An 18,924-nucleotide genomic window follows, 5' to 3' on the forward strand; every position below is an offset into this window, starting at 1 on the left:
CGCCTCCTTAGCCTCAAATGTGTTAACTTTTTATAAGACTCAGAAATCATTGTTATATTGTGAAAAATATTTGTCTCTTCAAATGCCCCTTGAGTACAAACGTCTTTTAACAAAGTTTAGAATTGGCTGTAATTCCTTGGGTTTACAGCATCTACGTAGGGGTGTATCAACAATTACTGATGATAATGTGTGAACATTGTAAAGCAACTGAAGATTTAATTCATGTTGTATATGTCGGTAAACATTATGAATATGAGCGTAAACTGTTATTACATAAATTGTCAAAAAAAGCAGTTTTATTCACTTAAAAACCTTTTTAGGAACTGTTTCTCTTAATAAGTAATTTTGTGAGGCTTGTGAGTCTGTACTTGAGTGAGCTGTGGAACGCATGTGTTTTGCAAATGGTCCTTAGACTCACACACAATAAAACTTCATTGCTTCCTTGTGGCACTTCTGCTACGTTATGGGCACTTCTGGTTGAATAATATTACTTCCGTGTTGGGAAAACAAATACCCAATTTAGAAACAAGGGCATGTGGCTGTAGCTATCAAAATAACAAAGTTAAAAGCACTGTCGGTTTACTTACCGTGGCCTTACATTGCCTAGAAATTATGATTCAGTTATATATATTGTGTACACAAGAATTTGGAGATGTCTACTTCTTCGCACTGAGTGGCCTTGACCTTCACCATCCAATCACATGCGAGAACATGACAAGTGGTGTACAAAATGGGAAGTCTGCAAATCAAACTGACAACATTTTCTAAATGTAGTCATTTCATGTGTGACTTGATACCTTTTGAGTGACCTTGACCATCTACGGAAGTCACCAAAAACGGCGACACTGCCTTAGATTTCATGCTTATTAAGTTTTTGATCAAATTCCATATCTGAATACTTAAATTATACCTGGGTGACCTTGACCGTGAATGAAAACAAATTTAGCAGCATTCGTAACTGAACACTGACATAAACCTTTGTGTATTCTGGACCTGAACCTTTTTTTGCAAACAGGGACCCAACCTAGAAAATGTATACACAAATTTGAATGATAAATGTATTTACAATCTTTGAGGAATGGCAACCATAAAAGTGTATTTTGTCCATCTCATGACCTTGATCGTTGGCCTAGTCATTGTATTCGTTCAAAGAATGTCCCAGGGCCATTTCGGTGTCCATGAAGACCCAAGTCTATGGTAGAATAATCTCTATTGTCAATGAAAAGTAACTATTAGTAATTGATGCTCTCCTACCTTGCTCTCTGGATGGCATCAATCCATGCCTTACAGTCCGACTCTGATTCACTGCGTAGATCATATTGTCTTTGGCCCTCGCTTTTGTAGGTGATGGTAAAGCAATACTGTGAAAACAGTGAATGAACAAAATTAACAAAATTACATACATGATGTTATTACCATGCATATTCCTTTAACTAAAATGAAGACTAGTCAAAGAACTATACGTATGAACAATGTAGGGATTCATGTGTATTTTGCTTTCAACTTGTACAGGAAACATCTATTAGGGCAGCAGAGGATACTAGTCTCCACCAAAATATTTTCATTGTACTAACTGTTTCAACAAACTAACTGTACTCCTAAAAGAGAAACCTATACACGTATGGTTGATGTGTGAAGCTACACACATTCCATGTTGCTATTTCCGAAGGGAGACAACTCTACATTAAGGTGTTAGTGAGTGAGTGTGGTTTTACGTAATTTTTAGCAATACTCCAGCAATATCACGGCTGGGGACACCAGAAATAGACTTTGTCCATGTGGGGAATCGAACCCGGGTCTTCTGCTTGACAACCGAACGTTATTAACACTAGCCTTCCCCAACGTGCCTTAAGGTGTGTGTAAAACATAGATAAGTTGTTTATGGGGTCGGGGTGCTGGGACATCCGAACGTTATTAACACTAGCCTTCCCCAGCGTGCCTTAAGGTGTGTGTAAAACATAGATAAGTTGTTTATGGGGTCGGGGTGCTGGGATTTTGTATGGAGACCAGATACTGTTTCAACTACATCCACAAAACCAAATAATAAAAACTATGAGTATAATTATTTTTTACAAGAAGAATGTATTTTTCGTGGCAGATGATTTTTTTTTTCAACAGTCTAAATTATATTTTTTTAAGCAATTCCTGGGACAATATATTTCTTTCAATAAAATATAACGCCCAACAAAATATCAAATGGTCGGTCCTTTATAGCTTAAATCCTGGTGTTGTGATTGACGACGAGGTTAAATGTTTTGCATGCCATCACAATGCCATCGACCGACTACAAACAGGAGAATCATCTTCAACTGTAGCCTGGTTTTACCACGTAGCACCAACCACCATTACAATTTGTTTGGTTGTTTCAATTCTGACCCGGATCTTCTTGGGTCGTATGTTAAGTTTTGTTTGTTGTTTAACGCCGCACTCTGCAATACTCCAGCTATATGACGGTGGTATGTAAATAATCGACTCTGGACCAGACAGTCCAGTGATTATAACATGACCATCGATCCACGCAATTGGGATCGATGACATGCATCAACCAAGTCAGCGAGCCTGACCAGCCGATCCCGTTAGTCGCATCTTACGACAGGCAAAGTCGCCTTTTATGGCAATCATGGCAAGACTGTGGAACCATTATCAGGCAAACGGGAAAACACGTGACCTTCAAAGATCCGGTCGACCACGTATCACTACTAGAGTACAGGACAGATCCATATAGCTACGTCACTTACGTGAAAGAACCACCACGGCCACCTCTACAAGTTCAGCAGTGCATAGCATATCAGCAGTGAGGAACCGTTTACGCGCTAAAAGTATTCGCACTACAAGACCAGTTTGATGTGTCATTTTGACGGACTTTCTTCGTCAGATGTGACGTCAATGGTGTCAAGGTCACTGAGTATGGCCATAACTGCGATGGAGAAAAGTTTGGTTTAGTCACATTTTATGCTTCACCGTGCAGATTGTAGACATCGTGTTTACAAGTGTCGCGGGAAACGTTAGGCATGAAACTGCATACAGGAAGTGACCAGATTCAGTGGTGGTAGTGTGATGATGTGGGCTTCCATCTCCTGCACTGGTGGAACAGACATGGTGCAAAGTCTGGGGAATTTAATGGCATCATGTTGCACAGATGAGATTCTTTGGCCACACATCCTGCCTCGGCGCTCTTCAGATATAAACCTAATAGAACATTTGTGGAATGCACTGAATCAAAGCCTGCGAGCACGTCAGCAAGAAGCATAGAACCTCTGAAGTTGACACAAGCACTGCAGGGAGAGTGGGTGAACATTCCCCAGGCCACAAATCGGGATCTGATTGCTCTCATGGGACAGCAATTGTTTACTCTAATGGTGGCCATACAAGATACTGAGAACAGAGGACCTTCATCTTTAAAATCTGCTGTTGACAATGATGTGTGCAAATTTTGAACCATAGATAACCATCTGTTGATTATTGATATGATACATAAAATTTAGATCTAAAATCACTTTTGCGTTTCATTTTTCTTTTCGCAGAGTAATTATTCTGTAGTCCTCTGCAATTCCATTAAATGAGCAAGTGAGTTAAAATTTAACGTAGCATCAGCATTATTCTAGCCATAAAGTGACGAGAACCAGTTTATATCTACACGGTTGTCATAAATACAAAGTTTTATTTAAAAGCAAGTGTGTCATTATCATTATTTGCATAACAATATCATTTATAAGTGTTTAAGACACAGGCTATGAGCCATCAGCAAACAAAGCTGGGCTACTTTGATGGGGATTATGGGTACTTCGAGTGCCTCAGCTGCCTGCACAATACCGCAGCATGATTTACATTATCACTTTATCTTATGGTAGTTGTCCACAATACTAGCCAATATTTAAAATGTTTCGCAATTAGTTGACTTGAACCACAGGTTGATGATATACAAAATTTGTGACACCAATATTTTAGTGTATTTTCCAAACATGTAAAGTTTTGTTTTCAATATTGTAGTACATGTATGGAATCAAGTCACAAAAACGCAAATGCTACAGAAAAGCATGCATTCCATGCAAAAGTTGACTTTTTTGCAAGTCCCATGCATTTCACTACCCAAGAATGGGTATAAAACATGTGCGTTAGCGGGATTCCATATGCATTGTTTAGTATCGCCCCAAAAACAACCACTCAGAAAAACAACAAAATTACGCAATTATTCAACATTACGAAATGCCACGACTGTCCGAAAATGAGCGTCTGTGAGCCATTGGTATGCTTGAAGAGGGATCGAGTCAACGTGATGTTGCAAGACAATTTAACGTCCACAGAAACACCATTTGGTGTTTATGGCAATGTTGGCAACAGACGAATGCAGTCAGAGACCATCCTCGGAGTCACAGGCCACGCGTAACCAATAATCGACAAGACAACTTGATTCGAACAACACACCTACGAAATCTATTCCAGCCAGCAACAGTGACTACAAGAAGCAGGCCTTCGACAAATATGTTCACAAACCCCTACGTCGTCGCCTCAGATGTGCAGGGATTGTCGCCAGAAGACCCGCCAGACGTCCCATTTTGACAGGAAACCTCTGTAAGCACGTCTACAGTGATGCAGTGGGGACAAGTTCTATTCACAGACGAGTCTCATTTTCACCTCAGCCACAGCGATGGACAGATTCGAGTTTACCGACGTCGAGGTGAACGTTACGTCAATCAGTGTGTCATGGAAGAAGATCTGTTCTGGAATGGCAGCGTTTTGGTATGGGGTGGGATTACAGCAAGACAGAGGACCCTTTTGATAGTGGTAGAGGGAAATCTCAATGAACAGCGCTACCGCGACAAGATCATCAGCCCAGTTGTTCTACCGTTTTTAAGTCGTCATGGCCCATGTGGGATGAGATGGATCGGCGCCTTCGACGTCAACCAAGTGTTCCACAGACACTCCAGGCACTTTGAAACATGCTCCAGCAGATATGGACAGATATCCCACAGGACTTGTGCGACGCCTGGTCCATTCCATGAGACGAAGGTGTGTAGCTTGCATCGCAACCAGAGGTGGACACACATGCTATTGATTTGTAAATTGACATTTTGGCATGTTCATGTTTTTAATGGATTAACACAATTTCTGAAGTCAGTATGGCAAATTAAACCATTTGAACACTTACAGGAGTCTTTTATCTGTTGCAAACGGAAACTGTTTCAGATTTGGTAAAAAACATAACTTTGCATTAAATCTTATTCAATGTCACAAAGTTACATCGATTATGACAGGAATTAGGTGTCATACAGGGGCAATCGTTTTACGGTACTTTAACCTCCAGGGCAGAGCCTTCGATAATCTCTGTTGATAAGTTGATAATAGCATCACACCAAATTTAAAAACAAGCAATTCGTTATTCACATACATATTTAAAATGAATTATACATACCGGTTTCTTTCAAGTAGCTTAGGAAAAAATGCTCGCTCACACGGGAAAAATGATATTTCAGATGAAGTGATTGATCATGTGAATCCCTCCAATTGCAAAGTCCATACAGTCAAGCAAAATATACTCACACGCAAAAGAAACGCAAGTGGTTTTAAGCAAATAGGAAACAAACACGGAACCATAAATTGATATGAGTTTTAGCATGTAGTGAAGCCTGATGGTCTTATCAATATTTTTGGTTGCATTTTGGAAGCCCCAAGTAAAAACGCAACATAGAAAACGAATCGCCTAAACGCACCATTTCAAAGAATATATTGGTATCATGCACCCATTTCTCGCGAAATCGAAAATGCACGAACTGTCACGAACTGTAGTGGGTATAAAACTGTGGCCGATTCTTGGACCTACCACTTCTTGGTCAACAATGCCACGCCTAACTCAAATTCAGAGAAACCAGGCTATCGGACATTTGGAAGCTGGAGAGTCTGTCCAAGATGTTGCCTGTCATTTTAACGTTAACATAACCACAATTTACCGTCTCCTGCATCAATACAATGCTATACAGACCACAGATGACCTTCCTCGGAGCAGTCAACCTAGGGTCACCACACCTCGACAAGATCGGCAGATTACCCGTCAACACCAACGACATCTGTTCCTAACTGCAAGTGAAAGTGCGCGACAGACCACAGGACACATTAGCCGGGACACTGTGATCCGACGTCTCCGTTCCAACAACCTCAGATGTCGCTGACAAGCACGTCGTCCTGTTCTCCAACCACGGCATCGACAAGCACAACTTCAGTGGGCACAGGGTTATCACAATTGTCATCATCGTGAGTGGAGGCATGTCATGTTCTCTGATGAAAGTCGCTCTTGTGTCTCTCATGCGGCGGCGGCGGGGTCGAGGTGATCGTTTCGCTGACAGAAACGTTGTGGAAAGGGATCCATGGGATGGACCTAGTGCGAGCTAGCTTCATGATATGGACAGGGATTGGACTTAGAGCGAGACTTGGACCAATGTGCTTTCTGAATGTTGGTCAAGGTCGGGGACACGGCGTCACTGCTCAGCGGTATATCAACCAAGTGATCAGACCCCACGTTGATCCATTTTTTGCACAACATCAAGAACACATTTTCCAGCAGGACAACGCTCGTCCCCATGTTGCCAGCGCTACCATGGCCTTTCTGCAACAACACAACATTCGTGTTCTACCGTGGCCAGCCCTCAGCCCTGATCTGAACCCCTTCGAACACTTGTGGGATGAGGTTCAAAGGCGTCTGCACAATGTGCGCCCAGTCCCTACAACTGCCGATGAACTATGCACAACTGCTCTGGATGTGTGCAGGAGGATCCTTAGGGCCTTCACAAATCCTCTGATCCACTCTATGTACAGGAGATGTGTGGCAGTGATCAGTGCTAATGGTGGTCACACCAGGTATTGACTGACATTTGGGGTATTGACCCGAAACTGTGTAAGCCCTTAACATTTAAAAAAAACAGTTATGTCATCTGCCTTTGAATCCATTAAACTGTCTTCAGTCAAATTTTGTCAATCTTGCCCTATTAGTATTTCTTGTCTTTACTGTTGAAAATTGATAACATGTATACTGCATACTCGACTTGCGTTTCTTTTGCATGTGAGTATATGATTGACGGTGAACCTTTCATCATGAGGAAAACATTTATGAGGTTAGTCCTCATCTGCCTTTAAGCAGATATTCGTGAGTAAGCTGACTGTGGCTTATTCGACATGGTCGCAATACGACCTCGTCATGTCTTGACTGACAACCAAAGTAGGTGTGACCGATTGTTGTTATAAATTCATGAAGTTTATTAATTCCTACCTGGGCGTCCCACCTTTTCTGCATAAGATCCCGAGTATAACTTTTGATGGTTGGTTTGAAATCCCTGTACGGGATAAGGAGTGGAGATAACGGTTTGACAATAGCTGCTTTAACTGCAGCATCGGCTTTTGAGTTACCTGATATGCCTACATGCCTTTGCAACCAGCAAAAGACGATGTCACATTTGCCAGTAGAAAGGTCATAGTAAAGTTCTATGATAAGTGCCTGAAAGCAAGGTTATAATCTGAAAAGATTATGAAACTTTTACAATGGTTTTGTACAGGTCAGTAGTGAAAATTTAACTATTATCTGGGATTCTTGAGGAAACAGTTTTGGATCCAATGACAGTGGCAGTTGTAACTTCGCCACTTTCCTTAGACCCGTCTTTAAAAACGGATGTACGAGAATTTTATTTTGTTGTAATTGGTCATATTTTTGTTGATATATCAAAGGATATGTTTCGACTGTTTTAGCTGGGTGAAGGTACGTTCAGCGTCTGGTTTCACCGTCTGCCAGGGATGAGAAGTCAGAAGACGGTAAGGTGATATGATATTAAGATCTATTTTAGTTGCAGTATGTGTGGTTGAATTCTGATTCCAAGTGGTTGGACCAGGTTTAATGTATTTCAAAACAGGTCCTCATAAAGAGGGTTGAAAACACAAATATGCTGGATTTGACTGATTTGAATGCAATTAAGAGTGGTATTACAGGAGAAGTTTAATGCGGCATTGTTCAGACTGTCCACAGGAGAGGTCCTAAAAGCTCCAAGACAGAGCCTTCTGATTTAGTGATGTACAGAGTCAAATTTATCTAAGTTGCTTTTGCAGACTCCGACATAGATAATGGAACCATATTCTATTTTAGAGCGCATTAATGACCTGTACAAATAAAGGAGGGTTGCATGATCCAGAATTTATAACAACCTTTAGCAAGTCAAGATTCTTCAGGCACTTTGCCTTTAGATATTTGATGTGTGGTAAGAATGTTAGATATGAGTCAAATACGAGTCCCAAGAATTTGACCTTATCTCCTACCTTGACAGGAGTGCCATCTTAAGGCAATTCTGCGGTTTAGATTTACTACAAAACTCAATGGAGTTTGTTTTGCATTTAGAAAACTTGAAGCCATTTTAATCGGCCCATTTTTGAGTTTTGTTTGGACATAGTTGCAGCTATCTTTCTATCGTATTCAAATTCTTACCATGACAAGAAATGCTAAAATCATCCACATAAAGTGTCCTATCAACACAAGTGTTCCAAACTTTAGTGAGACTGTTGATTTTTATGGTAAGACGTCTGACTATTGAAAAGATCAAGACAGGACAGAGCCCACGCGTAGTTGAAATTGTCTGTTGTTTACAAACTGTGCAATGAAGTGAAGTCATGTCCCCCTCAATCAAAATTCCCTCCAATGTTTTAAATGTCACAAGTCAAACATCCATACTTGATAACACCACTTTAGTTTCCAAAATATACTCTTTAAAAAAAGAAACGCAAAGCCAGATTTGTGTGAGGTAGGAAAATACATTTATACGAGGAACCGTACAAGGTATTGCGCCAAAATGTTGTGGAGAGAGTACTTGGTGATTGTAGTCATCTTCGTTATGGGTACATAGTAAAAGCCCAAGGTGAAGGTCAGCTACCATCAATAACGCGTATGTCCCCTGTTGGAATCGATAGCGGCCTGACATGTCCTGCCCATGGAAGAGACGAGTATGCGAATCACACGAGTATGGGAATGGTAGACAACTCGCCCCTGAAACGCAAAAGCCAACTGCTGCAACGTCTGGGGTTGTGGTTCATTTGGCGTAGCCGTCTATCCCATTCATTCCACAGGTGCTCTATCATTTTCAAATCCAGGGATCTGGAGGGCGAGGGGAGAACATTAACGTTGTTGTTGTGTAGACAGGCTCTTGTGATCCGAGCTGTATGCGGTCGAGTGTTGTCTTGCTGGAATACACTGTTGCCGTTGGCTGCAGTTGGGAGGACGTGTTGTAGGAGAATTTTGTTGATGTATCGTTGAGCTGTAAGATTGCCCTGGATATGGACCAAACCTGTCTTGCCATGATGAGAAATATCCGCCCCCATCATAACGCTACACAGCACACATGTCACAAATCAAGTGAATTTAAGCAACGTTGGTCACGGAGAGTCCTTGGATGTGAACGTGTGAACGCGACTCCTTGGGCAAGGGACTTTGTTCTAAATATGCCTCTGTTCACCCAGAAGTGAATGGTAACCTGGTAGGGTGAGATGGCAATGTGGTTGTTAACCTTCTAGCACCCAACAGGCATCTAGGGTTGTCTTCTCCCAAGGGAACTGAGAATGATTCTTGAGTACACACTGATCCAGTGACCGGGGTAATAATAGCATTTTAAGTATGTCCCTGAGTGGTGTGGAATTATGGGTAATATAAATAGCCTATTATGATTATGATTATTATTAATATTAAAATAAAAAATGCAGCAAAGAGGGTTTGGGTGATCCTGGTTAGGCTCATCATCAGCTCAGGGCCCTTGCCCCCTCTACACGCAGCCCAAACAGCGAATGAGACTTCTCCCAGAAAGCGCTGCCTAGTCAAACCCACCCAGAACTTTTCGGAGAATATGAAGACTCCCCAACACTGCAGCCGTCTGCATTACCCAGATTGTCAGAAGGGCTGAATTCCTGGTAGCAAACTGGGTACTCTCCCAATGTCAGTCAACTTGGTACTTGGGATGCAAGCGAGACATTTTGAAAGCGAAGTCTGCATATTTGCTATGTTTTTCCTGAATCTTGTCAATCACATTAGTGTCAAAAGGGACAGAAAATTCAATAACAGAAATGATTTCATTGGATTTATCAAAAAGGACAAGATCAGGTTTGTTGGCCTGGATACATCTGAGGCTGTATACGGGCCTATTCCAAAGGATTTTGTATTTATCATTTTCCATGACGCCCTCTACATATTCCGGGTCGTACCATGGATGGACCTCTGTGTCAATACCACAGGCATGGTAAAGACGGTAATAAAATGATCGAGCCACTCCATCATGTCGCTTAAGATACTGTGTTTGTGCAAAAGATGAGCATTCACTAACAATGTGTTGGGCAGTCTCATTAAATTCATTACATAATCTACATTTCATATTCACATTTTGATGCAACATCACACATTGACGGTTTCGAGTTGTAAGTGACTGGTCCTGACCAGCAAATAGAAAGCCTTCTGTTTCATTTTTCAGGCTAGACGACTTCAACGAAGTGAAGAACTCTGCAGGATTGCCGATCTTCTCAACACACTGCACATAAACTCGATGCAGTGGTCGTTCAGAGAGTCTCTCCTTGAAGTCCTGGCCGATTTGAAATGGCACTTCGCTTGGTTGACACTCATTTCTGTACTGTCCAGCAGTAAAGAACCATCAACAAAATCAACACTGACATTGAGATTATGTCCCACATCATTGGCTCGTTTCAGCAAACAGTGGAATACCTTGTTTTCATCATGAGTCTTGACATGCTTCACAAGACAAATAAATGTGCGCAAAAAAAACCTATCACGAAGAGCCTCCACATTAATCAAACCACGCTCTCCCATCATAATTGGTAAATATAAGCGATTGAGGGAAGAGCGAGGGTGGTGGGATCTATTGTCTGACATGATTCTTCGTGTGAGGATGTCAATACCCTGAATTTCTTGTTTCGTCCAATCAACAACACCAAAAGAATACAAAAAAAGATGGGCACAGCATAAGTATTTGTGGCTTTTACTTTATTGCAAGAGTTCAGCTCTGAACTCTAGATTTTCTTAAGTCTACATTTGTACTCTGCCCGAAGTTTTTCCTTGACATGGGCATTCTGGAGTTTGTCCCTAATCTGAATCCCAAAGTACGTATAGGCCTGACCTTCCACGAGATGGTCAATAACACCTCCTCCAAATAAATTGACTGATCCTCCCTCTTCTACATTGCCACGTTTCAGATGAAGAATGTTGCATTTGTCGAGTCCAAAGGACATGCTAAGGGCTCGACAAGGAGAATCTGTTTTTTGAGTGTAGATCCTCCGTTGGCAATAAGTTCAAGGTCATCCATGTAAAGGAGGTGAGTAAGGGATGTTGGGGATCTGAGCTGAGGAGGTCCAGAATGATAACCTTCCTCTTTGCAAAGCAAAAAGCTTAAAGGATTTATTATTATTATTATTATCCCTTACAGTTGATACATAGATACAACACTTATGAACAAAAGAAATGTTCATTCACGACAGTTTCAAATCCTAAATCACAAGAATCCGCTAGTGTGTGTGGTATGGTATGATTGACAATAAAGAGGTATATAAACAATAATAACAATCACAAGTTAGGAGCGTTCGAGGGCGACGACTCGTGTGACTGCCTGCCAACAAGATTCCATGTGGTCCATGTTTTTCATCTATATATCAAGGCACCCTGTGCACCTCGAGGTAGAGTATAGTGTAGCTGCTACATTACACCCAGGTACCAGAGGTCACCGTACAGTATAGCTGCTACATTACACCCAGGTACCAGAGGTCACCGTACAGTATAGCTGCTACATTACACCCAGGTACCAGAGGTCACCGTACAGTATAGCTGCTACATTACACCCAGGTACCAGAGGTCACCGTACAGTATAGCTGCTACATTACACCCAGGTACTGGTGGTCACCGTACAGTATAGCTGCTACATTACACCCAGGTACTGGTAGTCACTGTACAGTATAGTTGCTACATTACACCCAGGTACCAGAGGTCACCGTACAGTATAGCTGCTACATTACACCCAGGTACCAGAGGTCACCGTACAGTATAGCTGCTACATTACACCCAGGTACCAGAGGTCACCGTACAGTATAGCTGCTACATTACACCCAGGTACTGGTGGTCACCGTACAGTATAGTTGCTACATTACACCCAGGTACCAGTGGTCACTGTACAGTATAGTTGCTGTATTACACACAGGTACCAGTGGTCACCGTACAGTATAGCTGCTACATTACACCCAGGTACCAGTGGTCACCGTACAGCATAGTTGCTACATAACACCAAGGTACTGGTAGTCACTGTACAGTATAGTTGCTACATTACACCCAGGTACCAGTGGTCACTGTACAGTATAGTTGCTGTATTACACCCAGGTACCAGTGGTCACAGTACAGTATAGTTGCTACATTACACCCAGGTACCAGTGGTCACCGTACAGTATAGTTGCTACATTACACCCAGGTACTAGCGGTCACTGTACAGTATAGTTGCTACATTACACCCAGGTACTGGTAGTCACTGTACAGTATAGTTGCTTCATAACACCAAGGTACTGGTAGTCACTGTACAGTATAGTTGCTGTATTACACCCAGGTACCAGAGGTCACCGTACAGTATAGTTGCTACATTACACCCAGGTACCAGCGGTCACTGTACAGTATAGTTGCTACATAACACCAAGGTACTGGTAGTCACTGTACAGTATAGTTGCTGTATTACACCCAGATACCAGTGGTCACCGTACAGTATAGTTGCTACATTACACCCAGGTACTGGTAGTCACTGTACAGTATAGTTGCTACATTACACCCAGGTACCAGTAGTCACTGTACAGTATAGCTGCTACATTACACCCAGGTACCAGAGGTCACCGTACAGTATAGCTGCTACATTACACCCAGGTACCAGAGGTCACCGTACAGTATAGCTGCTACATTACACCCAGCTACCAAAGGTCACCGTACAGTATAGCTGCTACATAACACCAAGGTACTGGTAGTCACTGTACAGTATAGTTGCTGTATTACACCCAGGTACCAGTGGTCACTGTACAGTATAGTTGCTTCATAACACCAAGGTACTGGTAGTCACTGTACAGTATAGTTGCTACATTACACCCAGGTACCAGTGGTCACCGTACAGTATAGTTGCTACATTACACCCAGGTACCAGTGGTCATCGTACAGTATAGTTGCTACATTACATCCAGGTACCTGTGGTCACCGTACAGTATATTTGCTGTATTACATCTAGGTACCGGTGGTCACCGTACAGTATAGTTGCAACATTACACCCAGGTACCAGTGGTCACCGTATAGTATAGTTGCTACATTACATCCAGGCACTGGTGGTTACTATATACTATAGTTGCAACATTACATCTAGGTACCTGCGGTCACCATACAGTATCGTTGCTACATTACATCCAGGTACCGGTGGTCACCGTACAGTATATTTGCTGTATTACATCCAGTTACCGGTGGTCACAGTACAGTATAGTTGCTACATTACATCCAGGTACCAGTGGTCACCGTACAGTATATTTGCTGTATTACATCCAGGTACCGGTGGTCACTGTACAGTATATTTGCTGTATTACATCCAGGTACCAGTGGTCACCGTACAGTATATTTGCTGTATTACATCTAGGTACCGGTAGTCACCGTACAGTATATTTGCTGTATTACATCCAGGTACCGGTGGTCACCGTACAGTATATTTGCTGTATTACATCCAGGTACCAGTGGTCACCGTACAGTATATTTGCTGTATTACATCTAGGTACCGGTGGTCACCATACAGCATATTTGCTGTATTACATCTAGGTACCGGTGGTCACCGTACAGTATATTTGCTGTATTACATCCAGGTACCAGTGGTCACCGTACAGTATGTTTGCTGTATTACATCTAGGTACCGGTGGTCACCGTACAGTATATTTGCTGTATTACATCCAGGTACCAGTGGTCACCGTACAGTATATTTGCTGTATTACATCTAGGTACCAGTGGTCAGCGTACAGTATATTTGCTGTATTACATCCAGGTACCGGTGGTCACCGTACAGTATATTTGCTGTATTACATCTAGGTACCAGTGGTCACCGTACAGTATATTTGCTGTATTACATCCAGGTACCAGTGGTCACCGTACAGTATATTTGCTGTATTACATCCAGTTACCGGTGGTCACAGTACAGTATAGTTGCTACATTACACCCAGGTACCAGTGGTCACCGTACAGTATATTTGCTGTATTACATCCAGGTACCGGTGGTCACTGTACAGTATATTTGCTGTATTACATCCAGGTACCAGTGGTCACCGTACAGTATATTTGCTGTATTACATCCAGGTACCAGTGGTCACCGTACAGTATATTTGCTGTATTACATCCAGGTACCGGTGGTCACTGTACAGTATATTTGCTGTATTACATCCAGGTACCAGTGGTCACCGTACAGTATATTTGCTGTATTACATCTAGGTACCGGTGGTCACCGTACAGTATATTTGCTGTATTACATCTAGGTACCGGTGGTCACCATACAGCATATTTGCTGTATTACATCTAGGTACCGGTGGTCACCGTACAGTATATTTGCTGTATTACATCCAGGTACCAGTGGTCACCGTACAGTATATTTGCTGTATTACATCTAGGTACCAGTGGTCAGCGTACAGTATATTTGCTGTATTACATCCAGGTACCGGTGGTCACCGTACAGTATATTTGCTGTATTACATCTAGGTACCAGTGGTCACCGTACAGTATATTTGCTGTATTACATCCAGGTACCAGTGGTCACCGTACAGTATATTTGCTGTATTACATCCAGTTACCGGTGGTCACAGTACAGTATAGTTGCTACATTACACCCAGGTACCAGTGGTCACCGTACAGTATATTTGCTGTATTACATCCAGGTACCGGTGGTCACTGTACAGTATATTTGCTGTATTACATCCAGGTACCAGTGGTCACCGTACAGTATATTTGCTGTATTACATCCAGGTACCAGTGGTCACCGTACAGTATATTTGCTGTATTACATCCAGGTACCGGTGGTCACTGTACAGTATATTTGCTGTATTACATCCAGGTACCAGTGGTCACCGTACAGTATATTTGCTGTATTACATCTAGGTACCGGTGGTCACCGTACAGTATATTTGCTGTATTACATCTAGGTACTGGTGGTCACCGTACAGTATATTTGCTGTATTACATCCAGGTACCAGTGGTCACCGTACAGTATATTTGCTGTATTACATCTAGGTACCAGTGGTCAGCATACAGTATATTTGCTGTATTACATCCAGGTACCAGTGGTCACCGTACAGTATATTTGCTGTATTACATCTAGGTACCGGTGGTCACCGTACAGTATATTTGCTGTATTACATCCAGGTACCGGTGGTCACCGTACAGTATATTTGCTGTATTACATCCAGGTACCGGTGGTCACCGTACAGTATAGTTGCAACATTACACCCAGGTACCGGTGGTCACCGTACAGTATAGTTGCAACATTACATCCAGGTACCGGTGGTCACCGTACAGTATAGTTGCAACATTACATCCAGGTACCGGTGGTCACCGTACAGTATAGTTGCTACATTACATCCAGGTACCAGTGGTCACCGTATAGTATAGTTGCTACATTACACCCAGGTACCGGTGGTCACCGTACAGTATAGTTGCAACATTACATCCAGGTACCGGTGGTCACCGTACAGTATAGTTGCAACATTACATCCAGGTACCGGTGGTCACCGTACAGTATAGTTGCAACATTACATCCAGGTACCGGTGGTCACCGTACAGTATAGTTGCAACATTACATCCAGGTACCGGTGGTCACCGTACAGTATAGTTGCTACATTACATCCAGGTACCAGTGGTCACCGTACAGTATATTTGCTGTATTACATCTAGGTACCGGTGGTCACCGTACAGTATATTTGCTGTATTACATCCAGGTACCAGTGGTCACCGTACAGTATATTTGCTGTATTACATCCAGGTACCGGTGGTCACCGTACAGTATAGTTGCAACATTACACCCAGGTACCGGTGGTCACCGTACAGTATAGTTGCAACATTACATCCAGGTACCGGTGGTCACCGTACAGTATAGTTGCAACATTACATCCAGGTACCGGTGGTCACCGTACAGTATAGTTGCAACATTACATCCAGGTACCGGTGGTCACCGTACAGTATAGTTGCAACATTACATCCAGGTACCGGTGGTCACCGTACAGTATAGTTGCAACATTACATCCAGGTACCGGTGGTCACCGTACAGTATAGTTGCAACATTACATCCAGGTACCGGTGGTCACCGTACAGTATAGTTGCTACATTACATCCAGGTACCAGTGGTCACCGTATAGTATAGTTGCTACATTACATCCAGGCACTGGTGGTTACTATATACTATAGTTGCAACATTACATCTAGGTACCTGTGGTCACCATACACTATCGTTGCTACATTACATCCCGGTACCAGTTTTCACAGTACAGTATAGTTGCTTCATTACATCCAGGTACCGGTGGTCACCGTACAGTATATTTGCTGTATTACATCTAGGTACCGGTAGTCACCGTACAGTATAGTTGCTTCATTACATCCAGGTACTGGTTGTTACAGTACAGTATAGTTGCTATATTACATCCCTGCACTGCTGGTTACCATATAGTATAGTTACTACATTTATACTTATCTTGGTGCATGGCTATATGTTTAAATACGTTTGTGCATATCTGTATGTTTGCGTAAAATGCAGATCAAAATTTTTAGATGCGAAAGCAGATAAAACGATCAAACAATTGTTACATGCTGCCACCGACAAAGGTGCTTTTAGGAATATTTATGAGAGGACTTGTCCCTCCAACGTTACCATTTAATTTTATGTCCGCAACAATATGGGTTACGTCACACATACATGTAGCCGGTATCCTCTGGTATGGTCAAATTTGAGGGAAGCAACGACATGTTTATTCTGGTCACTGATATATGTTCAACTCAATGACCACATTGACATACAGACCTACCTGTTTTTCTGTGTCTTTCCCTTTGTGCACAACCACCGGTGTAACGAGTCGCTCACAGTAACTTCCCTCCAGGAGCGCCACACCTGATGGACGCACAACGCTGTCATTCTCGAAGTAAAACAATACATTCTGATATAAGACAAAATGTCGTTGCTGCCATTTACCAGTGTCAGAACTCTTCTTGAATAGGAAACCATTCATACTGTTTTCATGGCGAGCTTTACTGGCCAGGTACAGTAACTGGCCTTCGTTAAAACGGATTCCCTTCTGCATTTGTAACCAGCAGAGAAGATATGAAAAGAAAATCCTGCCAGCAAAGTGTATAAAGCAGTGAGGTTTCGTTCAACAATAAAATTTATAGCCAATTGAAGCACTTTCAGGCTATAATCAGCTACAATTATCGCCGAATCTTCGAACAATAAGGAATCACAATCCTAAGGTTGCATGTTATGGACAATATTTATCATAAAAAGTACAATGAATCTTTTTCACTTCCGACTAAAATAGAGGGTGTAACAACTCTTACACCCAGAGTAACAACATTCCCATCATAAAAATTTCCATCCCACACAGAGCTAACACTTCAATCACATGTGCGTCTCAACCAGGTCGATATTGTAGCAAGTTGGATGTCCCTTCACTGATCACCACATGAGCGCCGATACCTGATTGCTGAGGCGACGTGACACCGATTGCTACTTAGGTATCCCAGTAGGTTTGTTATCTCGCAACTAGCCGAACATCTAACACCTGGTTGGAATGCCGGAGTAGCTGGGGACCTGTCGCCCATATCGTTACCTAACTGTATCTACCCAGAACTGAGGACATTAGTACAAACTAGGATAACATAGACATAAACAGTTTCGTTCAATGGTGTTTTAACGAGAACGAGCAGAGCATCTGTCACCTACGACTCCGTCATGGGAGTAACTATGGGCACATGTTAGGTAAATGCGGCCTTGGCGTTGGCTGCGTTCAGCTGGAAAGTTGCGGGGCCATTTATTGGCAGTAGATACGATCGATACATGACATTACAGTACGAATGACATCTGCTGTCTCACCGACACACACACGTTTTGTTGCCAGCCAATACTGACGGCCATTAATACAGCTGAATACTGGAGGGCGCTTGTGCTGTCTCTGTTGTCTTGAACCATTGTCTGCATTGGTTTGTAGAAGCTAAATATCTCAGAAAGTGATATTTACCTTGCATCGTCAAAACTGGAAATTAATTGCTAATAGTAGCAACCAATACCAAATACAAACGACAAGGCCAAACATGTCCTATAAAATGTCTCTACCCTTGTTTTGTAAACACATTACACACAAATCAATCTTGACACTGGTTGTAAATGTTATAGATGTCAAATATTACAGACATATGCATAGTAGATTCCAAATGCTTGTAACAATATTGTTTTCGAGAAGGTATACGTCTGTAACATGTCTTTCGCTTTGGCACAAACACAGTATCTTAAGCGACATGATAGTTTGGCTCGATGATTTTATTACCGTCTTCGCCACGCTTGTGGTTTTGACACAGAGGTCCATCCATGGTACGACCCGTAATATTGTAGCGGCCCGGACAAGAACTTCTGATAATCATTGACGGCTGGGTGTCAATAAAAGTCAAACACTTCTTTTCAATGAATAAAGTTTTTTTCACGTGGGTCTAACAAGACATTAAATGGATAAAACAATGCTTCCAAATGAGTAGATCCCTCAGAGTTTTAAGGTTTATTTGTAAGGACCATTGCAACTATAATGGTAGTTTACTGATACATACATACACGCATAAAACATTGACAGAAGCTTTAACATACTCAACAACAAACGTTCCTGTGA

At 42.2% G+C, this 18,924-nt stretch overlaps 1 protein-coding gene across 1 annotated transcript in view; it reads right to left on the bottom strand.

The window, feature by feature from the left end:
- The window catches only part of LOC139478127 (ras-specific guanine nucleotide-releasing factor 2-like), a 969,963-nt gene extending 952,586 nt beyond the window's left edge, over positions 1 to 17,377 (bottom strand). The window contains exons 1-2 of the mRNA XM_071260456.1: positions 17,080 to 17,377; positions 1,255 to 1,361 (exon numbers count right to left, since the gene is read on the bottom strand). Of these exons, the coding sequence (XP_071116557.1) occupies positions 1,255 to 1,361; positions 17,080 to 17,352 (380 nt within the window). The 5' untranslated portion in view covers positions 17,353 to 17,377. The remainder of the gene's footprint in view (positions 1 to 1,254; positions 1,362 to 17,079) is intronic.
- Between the last annotated feature and the right edge of the window lie 1,547 nt (positions 17,378 to 18,924).

Source organism: Haliotis cracherodii, unplaced genomic scaffold (genome assembly GCF_022045235.1).
Source record: "Haliotis cracherodii isolate W230 unplaced genomic scaffold, xgHalCrac1.p SCAF_1, whole genome shotgun sequence".
Lineage (NCBI taxonomy): Eukaryota > Metazoa > Mollusca > Gastropoda > Lepetellida > Haliotidae > Haliotis > Haliotis cracherodii.